Below are 9,159 nucleotides of genomic sequence, written 5' to 3'. Positions count from 1 at the left end.
AAGGGAACAAAGCACACATGGCAAGAGGAAGGCCCGTCCTAACACTAGAGGCCCCTCGTGCCGCTTGTCGTGTACTCGTGTTGGTGTGGTACGCTAGTACCCAGCACGTACGCATTAAACTCGGGACCGGACGCGGACCGGGCGCAAGCCAACCGAGACGTGCGCCTCGACGAGGGGGGGAGCACGAGCACCCGGCACCGGATCGTGCCGGCGTCACGGGACGCGCGCGCGTCGTCGCCCTCGCCGCCCGTACGTCCGGGCTTCCGCAGCAAGCGCAAGCGCATCGCGGCGCGTCTCGTTTTAATTCCGCGCGCGCCCGGGCATGTGACGCTGGTCACGTACACAGCTTTCCATCAGTTTTTGGGTGTGTTTTGTTTTACTGCGTGGGCGTGGCGCCCGCGCATCAGCCGGTGTCTGCGTCGGCGAGTCTCGCGGTGCCGTGCGTGCGGTCGCAGTAATTGGCGGTCGGGTGGGCAGGCAACCGGCACCAGCGTCGCCTGCGCAGCGGCATTGCGCAAACGGCATTGGCATTGACATTGACAACAGTCTGTAGGCTGTAGCCATGCTTTTGGTGGCTTGGCCTAAGGTTCTCGGTGCTCAGTTACTCCACTAGCTGGCGGAGCACAGCGTTGTACGGTTACGAACTTACTACAGCTGCTGCCGCCCACGAATCACGAATCACGATTACTAAGACTGTGTTTAGTTCTTAAAATTGGGGAGAAGTTTAGAAAAAGTTGGTAGTTTGAAAAAAAAAGTTAGAAGTTTACGTGAGTAGGAAAGTTTTGGATGTAATGTGATGTAATGAAAAATTGAGAGTTTGGAGAAAGTTTGGTGTAAACTAAACGGGGCCTTAACTTAGTACAGCGTTGTATGGTTACTAACTTAATACAGCTGCTACTCTATTGGAGTCGGACGAAAGAGTTGTAATAGCTCTGATGAACGAGTAGAGTGCACTACTCCAAGTTTACTGAATTGACATGAGCTGCTAAGAATGCGTTCTTTATGGAAGATTTGAAACAACGAACAATTGCTTATAAGGATGAATTAAATATTATATATACAAACCTAATAAATATCTCGGAATAAGCTATCTGATCAACACCGATGTATAAACTTTTTTTAGAGAAAGCAAAATTTGATAATCGTGGTACGCATAATCCATAAGTGAAAATAACACATATAACTAGTACTGTGTAGTATCTTTTTTTTTAAAAAAAAGGTACGTAGTAGCAGCATAAAAGATACTCCCTTTAGTTATAAATATTTGACGTTGAGTATAAGAACCGGTCAAACTTTTGAAACTTTCACCATTGATAATTTTCCAAATTCTTAGGAGAAAAAACTGATATATGTAGATTACCCTCAAAAGGAATTATAATACTATTATATATCTATTGTATTTTACAAACGCAGACTACTATCTCTGTCATAAAATATAAGACATTTTGCTTAAACAAGTAGTAGTACCATAAAAAGTTATTGTTATAATTTTAAAAGTTTGATCGAATCTTATAAATATTTATGCCAAGGGGAATATTACAGTGCTAAGGATTACAGATCAGTAATGCTACGGATTACAGATCTACTCGGTAGCTTACGGATTATAAATTATCATAGGCGTGTTTCCCAAGCTATTAAATGTGTACGAGTATTAAAAATTTTGCTTTATCAAATTTTTATTATTTTATTTATTTATTCATGCTCTTAAATTATTGTAATAAACTTAATCAGTTTCGTTTATATCCATCATACATGTAGAAACAAACCACGCATATGTCCAATGCGCAAAAGGCCTGTTTTTCTGAATCTTGTTATGACTGTGATGGTCGGAGAATAGGACGGGGCCATGCCACGTTCGTGCTAAATTACAATCAACACGTCAGATTGATTAGTAATCATGGCGTTTAGGAGCGAAGAACACCACCTGGCAAGTAGATCAAATAAACCCGAGCCTTTTCGTTCATGTCAATCAAGATAATCAGAGAACAAACAAGATAACCACGTTCTCATTCGTGGCACCGCTCGATGCTTTGTCTCTGCAGAACAGCAACAAGAGCTCAGGTGAGTAGTTTTTAGCTCTGCAAGTCTCGAAAAGATGCTTTACACACACTGCCACTTTACAACGGAAACTACTTTGTGTTTCGGCTTGAAATGCCCAGAGATCAGTGGTTCAGTGCATCAACAAAGTGCATGAAACTAGATTAGTCTGGCATTTTGGCGTTACACTTCTTGATACGACTGTACTTGTCCCCACATAAGTGTTTGCTAACGCCATTAGTCTGTGGTTCTGTGCTCATCGTAACGGACACGCAATTGTCTAATGCAAATTAAGACAGTAACTAAATACGATATGTCGTGATTTGACTTTGTAAGTTGGTGAATGCTTTTGTCATGATTTGACTCTGCAAAATGGGTAATTTGCAAAAGGGGTCTTCTTTTTCTTTGATGGATGAGTTGGAAAATGAACGAAAGGACAAAACACCATGATTCATCGTCGGCTTTCCGGCGGTACAACGACAACCTTTGTAATAATGAGAGTTTCATTTACAAATGATTAATTTGGCAAATCGGTACAAAATTGTAATCATGGTGTATATGGCGTGGTAGCAAACTTCCAACAAAAAAAGGTGGAAAGAGAGAAAACGGCAGAACCACAAAATGTTGAGCAAAGACAGCTAGGGCGACCCGTTATTCTATTTCCATCTAAACATCAAACACAAAAGTATATAAGCATCAAATTTACAAGAGAATTGCCCCAACAGTAATAGATCCCCCCACATCCAATTTTAACTCTAAACTCAATTGACTATTGCAGTAGATAAAAGGAAAATCGATTATCTTCCACTCGTTCTAAGAAAAAGAGATATTATCTTCCACTCCATGTATTTCGACTTTACGGAATAACCTTCTAAAGTATGTTCTTTTTAGCTACCAGATGATAGATTATCATGGACACGGTTCCTAAAATCGGTAAGATTTTTCTAAAAACTTTCTTCAACGGTGGTTCTTAGAAAAGACTCAACTTTAACTTAATTTCTAATATTTACTTCAATCATTTGTGGCCTTAAATAATTGTGATAAATTAGTTTCATCCATCATCTAACAACAATTTACAACGCACCCTAATCATGGGCTTTTAAAACATGCTATAATGACCAATCTTTAAAGTGACATTTCCATAGGAACTAAATAGTCAATTCACTCGATGCAGGGGTTACCAAGATGCCTAATAATAAGTTATATTTCTTTTTTTTTCCTTTTTCTTTGTGTGTAGATGAAGAAGATTAGTTACTTTACTTGAATTGCAAACCATAGCATCTGAGGAAACAAATTACTTTCTCTGCCCGATATGCCAACACCAAAAAGGACATCATCAGGAATCACCAAACGAAGCAGAAATCCTTACCTTCTGCATGAGATTGTTTTTATATGGATGGATATATACTGATTGAAAGTTGAAAAGCGGGAAAAGAAACGGCCTTAGATGTTTTGGTAGATAGATGAATGGATGGATAGATACAATTTGCATTAGCAAAATCATATATTAGGCCCCATCATGTCTATTATCTACAATTTGTTGTATGACTTCATCTGAAATTGGATCATATACTCCTAAAGCAATCTGTGGGCAGGGTAGGACGGGGTTACCGCTAGCCGTTGATATCATTGATAGCCACGATAACCTATTGGTTATCCAAAAAAAAGGTAAATTTTGAATAAACTTTTACCAAATAATAAAATCAAAATTTTGCTCTTTTGACTTGGTCGAATTGTTGAACGGTTTTTAGGTGCGGAACCTGTTGGTAAGGATGGTTCTCGCGACAACCGAGGCAAACCGCACGAACCGTTATGATATGATTTTGCTTTTTTTTGCATTATTGTAGTCTTAGATACTTTGAATGAATCATTATAGTCTTCTAGCAATACCATTAAATGAGCTAACTCAATCTTGGTGAGACATATCTTTGGTATTAATTTAGTACAGCCTATGAATTGATATACATATTGCTCTTCTATATACACGTCATATTAACATTTTATCTATTACATGGTTAAAGAAAATTAGCTGAATTTCCCGCGCGTTTTGCATGACATGCCACTTAGACCTATTCTAACCTCCATTTTATAGTTGCGTATTAGCGGAACATAAAACGTGGTAACTCATTAGTACATAATTATTAAATATTAACTATTATACATTTTAAAAATAGATTTATCTGATTTTTTAAAAAACGTATATATGTTTTTATTATAAAACACACCATTTAGCGGTTTGAAAAACGTACTAACAGAAAAATGAAGAAGTTATCGTTTAGACAGAAGACCCCTAAGCATTTCTCGACTTTTCTTTAGTTCCAATCTCCAAACCGATTTATGTTTGCAAAAGATCCCGCTATCTATTGTTGGCTGGCTGTTGTAATATCGTAATACTCTAGGTTTTAAGCCCAAACTTGTAGAGAGCAATATTCTTTATTTTTAATGATGGTATTGTTATAGATACATATGAATAATATAAGGATGTGACCCATATAGCAGTGATTAAGGGCTTGTTTGGTTTAGTACCCTACCAAAATGTTGGTAGTGCCAAACATTAGACAGTTTTGATAGTACCTATATTTTGGTAGGGTAGATTTGTAAATGAGTGTTTTTGGATTTACGTTAATTGAGAGCCAAATTTCAAATTGTGGTGAAGAATATTTTAGAATTGTGCCAAATTAAATATAGGCATTACTAAACATTTGGTTTCAAACCAAATCATCACATTTACTATTCAAACTAAAAAAAATTGGTATGGCACATTTTGTTATCAAACCAAAACGCTCTAACTGTCGTTATGGTCGAGGACTTTCCTAGAGGGGGCGAGGGGGGAAGAAGCTGATGTACCGTAACAACATTCAATAAGCAGGGAGTAAGGACAAGGGAGATACCAATGGTCGGTCCATGGGGTAGCTTAGCTAGGCACCAACAGGACAGCGAGATAAAAGGGCAGTGGTTGCTCGCTTCTCTACTCTCTAGGCAGGCAACGGCAGCACAGGCACAGCAGCAGCGTGGTGGTGAGAGTGAGAAGCATGTGACCCCTCTTAAAAACACTTCGCCGAGAAGTCACGCACCAAACACCACCAAGAACGAACAACTCTTCTCCCCCTCTCCCCCTCCTTCCTTGCTCCTCCTCCCATCTTGTCTCCTCCCTCTCTCTCGCAAAGTCGCAACGCGCTCCTCCTCGGTGAAACGGGAGTGAGGTGCGTGCGGCCATGGCGTCCAGCGCCTCCCGGTTCATCAAGTGCGTCACGGTGGGCGACGGCGCCGTGGGCAAGACCTGCATGCTCATCTGCTACACCAGCAACAAGTTCCCCACTGTAAAGCAAATCTTTCTCCTTCTCATTCTCTTCTTTTCTTTTGTTTTCTCCTCTCTCTCCCCCTTCCCTGTTGCTGTATCAGGATTTTTTGGGTGCAAAAGACTTGATCTTTCTTGATCGGTTTCTTGCCAAACGAGTAGGAACTTTCGTTTGGAGTCAAAAGGCTTCCTCTACTTCCTTTTTTTTGCTGATTTTGTTTTCTTGAAGTTACACAGAATTTCGATTTTTCTCGGTATATTTTTGTTGGAGGTGTTTCCTTGTAGCGGGTATTTTTGCTCCGTTCTTGTAGTGAATTTTGGATAATTATCACTGTTTTTTTAAAAAAAAAAATCTGACGGGCATTTGATTTGGCAGGACTACATACCAACGGTGTTCGACAATTTCAGCGCAAACGTTGTTGTGGACAGCACCACGGTGAATCTGGGCCTCTGGGATACTGCTGGTAATTTCAGTTCCTGATTTGATTGCTTTGTATTTCCTGGAATTCAAGATTCTTTTCTCCCCTTTTCAATTATTTATTCTGGTTGAAAATTTTGCGTTTCGGTGATTCTTTGATAACGTAAAACTAACATGATGCAATCTTTTCCAGGGCAAGAGGATTACAACCGGCTCAGGCCTCTGAGCTATCGTGGTGCTGATGTTTTCGTGCTTGCCTTCTCTCTTGTGAGCCGAGCTAGCTATGAAAATATTATGAAGAAGGTACTGAATGTGCCATTTTGACTTCTTGGACTTGTCCTTGCGGTATATTTTTGTTTGTTTGAAAATACTAAGATATGTGTATTTTGTGTGCTTTGTTCTTCCCTTTCAGTGGATACCGGAGCTACAGCATTATGCACCCGGCGTGCCCATTGTGTTGGTTGGCACAAAATTGGGTGAGTTTTGTTGACAAGAAAAACATTTGTTTCAATTAAACTGCATGTCGATGATTAGAAATGGGAATTGGGGCTGTAGTATGATATACATCTAATCACCTTATGTAGTAGTTAGCATCTTTTTGTCTCTGTGGTTTGGAGTTCAGTTAGGTTTTCAATCTACTGGTAGTGGTTTTATAATTAGGTTTTCAATCTACTGATAGTGGTCCTTGTAATGTAGACACAGGTTATATTATGTGTAGTTGATGACCAAACAGTAGGTAAGGAGCTTACCTAGAACTGCTCTATCTGGTGCATCTTACTAAATGCGCAATACAATTATCGGTGTAGTTGATAACCAAATAGCAGGTAACGAACTGACCTAGAACTGCTCTTTCTAGTGCAGCTTACTAAAAGTGTAGACAGTCATCTAGATAGCTGGTCACAAAATAGTTGTTGGTATGGAACTCACCTAAAAGGCTAAAACTGCTCTTTCTAGTGCAGCTTAGTGGATGCTCCGAAGTTATTTTTGAAATTGCATGCATTATGTGTTTATACTTTATACGCAATAATGGGAAAGTCAGTTATGTTGGAGTATGAATCATTTATGAGATAAGAGTACAAAACCCATGAATATAGACTAGCAGTTTTCATAAAACCAATTGTAATCATGATTTCTTATTCCTGTCAAAACCATTTCAATTCTGCTGGAATTTTGAATCCTTGTATCCTAACAAAACCATTTCAATTCTGCTGGCATGTGGAATCCTGGTATCCTATCAAAACCTTGGTCTAATATCATGTTTTGAGTATCTTATTGAATTTCTGTTAATTATAGTGTTAGTTTTGGAAATCATCTTGTTGTTTAATTGGCTTACAGATCTCCGTGAAGACAAGCACTACTTGTTGGACCATCCTGGCATGATACCTGTTACCACAGCACAGGTATATCTCTAGTGACTTTATTGATTGGTGAGAAACCAGAGCGTTATAACTTTGGTTATCCTTATTTGTCAGCCTTTTGAGAGGAAATGTTGAAACACATTCTAGCTTTTAAAAAGTCTGTCTTCTTTGAGATGACTAAAAAAAATGTCTCTGATATTTCCTCTTGTAGGGTGAAGAACTTCGAAAACAAATAGGTGCTGCTTATTACATTGAGTGCAGCTCAAAGACACAACAGGTAAAATAGTCATAGTGAAATGGTGTGCCCTTGCTGTAGTAGTCTTAACTTCATTTGAACCGTTAAAATTCTGCGACTTGCTGAAATTCTTACTTTGTTGTATTTAAATGACGCGCAGAATGTCAAAGGTGTGTTTGATGCTGCTATCAAGGTAGTAATCCAGCCTCCAACTAAGCAGAGGGAAAAGAAGAAAAAGAAATCACGACAAGGATGCTCTATGATGTAAGTATATATGATTCTGTGATGGGTGTTTGCATCACTGCAATTCTTCTTTAGGATGTATCCCGTCTATATAAAAGAACCTAGCTTTTGTGGTGGTGGTGGTGAGTCTTATTATCCCATGAGTCCATGATCTCTTTATTTTGGCTGGTCGTAACTCGTAAGGCTATCTATGGACATTGATTTTCTATATGCCTTTTGTCCTACAATATATATAAGTTTAGATCTTATGATATACACCCTTTGTCCAAATTCATGTGGTGTTCTTGTCTTTCAAGAGTCAAAACTTTGTAAAATCGGCTAAAAAGTATAGGTTTGTTTATGCAAATGTGATATCCCTTGATTGTATTTCAACATACTACATATGATCATAAGTTTTTGTCGGTAGAAATATATTGCAAAAGAAATTTCTGGTCGAAGTTAATTAAAGATCATGACAGATCAAATACATGCCATGTAAAAAGGGTGAATGCCCTTTTTTGTATTACTAAGAGTTATTCACAAGATTGTTAACAGTTGTCCACGATGAAAAAATTGACCATGAATGTTTATTCACCCTAGATGCATGCTTGATGTATATTTGTATGTTTTGTTTTGCTTTCTAAATTTAATTTCTCGTTTGCACCTCCACCAAAAAAAAAGGGATTTAAAGAAAAACTAAGGCATGGAGTCCGAAACGGCATCCTTTAAATGTTAATTTCGTGCCTTACAACTGCAGGAACATGTTCCGTGGAAGGAAAATGTCATGCTTCAAATCCTGATTGATCGAGATGTCCCTTACATGATGCAATGTTCTGGGTGCAACCTCAAGCTGGCAACCTTTGGAGTCTGAATGTGCTGGTAGAGTTAGATGCAAAGTTCTTGTGTATATTTGCATCTTTTGGTAATTAATTACTAGAGTTAGATGGTTAAACTAGTCTGCTTATGTACCGCACAATGCTCTTATTATTAGCTCTTGTTGGTCTAGAAAGTCTGATAGATGCCAAAGGAACAAGGAGACACCGTTCTGTCAGGACAAAATCACAGATTTTGTAATCGATCTGAAGTCTCAGTATCGTCATTAGAACATTTTATGATTCGATGGTAGAACTGAAAGCAGCAACTACAAAGCTCGCCGTCCCTAGTGTTTTGTTGTTTTACTGTTTTATGCAGAAGTCCAGGCTCCAGTTGTAGTTTGGGCTAAATTGCGCTACATAAATTCTGACGCAAATGCGCCGCTGATTTTCTGGGCTCACGGTCATAGCACGGAGCTGACCACGACGGCATGTCGAGAAATATAGGATTGGAGAGGAAAAACTGTTTTGCAAAAGAAAATGATTCGAGGTTATCTTAAAGGCATATAATAATTCCATTACAACGAAAAACAACTCCACTCACCTTTGATACCTATCAGCGACTAAATAAACTTTCTAAACTATTGTACAGGTGCAGTCGCCCTGATCATAGTTGCGAATTTGTGTACAACTGTTGCAGGATGACATGGAAGTAATAGTTTCGAATTTGTGTACACAACCGTTGCAGTACCGCCTCAGGCTCCAGGAAGGTGAACAGG

General features: G+C 39.0%; 1 protein-coding gene across 1 annotated transcript; it reads left to right on the top strand.

Moving 5' to 3' along the window:
• Positions 1–5,007: 5,007 nt before the first annotated feature.
• Positions 5,008–8,739, top strand: LOC4330693 (rac-like GTP-binding protein 3). The gene is made up of 8 exons (NM_001416880.1): positions 5,008–5,357; positions 5,712–5,799; positions 5,947–6,056; positions 6,166–6,229; positions 7,089–7,153; positions 7,323–7,388; positions 7,507–7,610; positions 8,326–8,739. Exons 1-8 carry the CDS (start codon positions 5,253–5,255, stop codon positions 8,366–8,368), a joined length of 645 nt encoding a protein of 214 aa, NP_001403809.1. The 5' UTR covers positions 5,008–5,252; the 3' UTR covers positions 8,369–8,739.
• Positions 8,740–9,159: the final 420 nt, after the last annotated feature.

This window comes from Oryza sativa, chromosome 2 (assembly GCF_034140825.1).
Source record: "Oryza sativa Japonica Group chromosome 2, ASM3414082v1".
Lineage (NCBI taxonomy): Eukaryota > Viridiplantae > Streptophyta > Magnoliopsida > Poales > Poaceae > Oryza > Oryza sativa.
This window is presented reverse-complemented; position numbering and strand designations above follow the sequence as displayed.

Coding starts and splice junctions, on each gene's coding strand:
- LOC4330693 (NM_001416880.1), top strand. CDS start 5,253: ATGGCGTCCAGCGCCTCCCGGTTCATCAAGTGCGTCACGGTGGGCGAC. Junction 5,358..5,711: donor CCAGCAACAAGTTCCCCACT/GTAAAGCAAATC, acceptor TTGATTTGGCAG/GACTACATACCAACGGTGTT. Junction 6,230..7,088: donor GTTGGTTGGCACAAAATTGG/GTGAGTTTTGTT, acceptor ATTGGCTTACAG/ATCTCCGTGAAGACAAGCAC.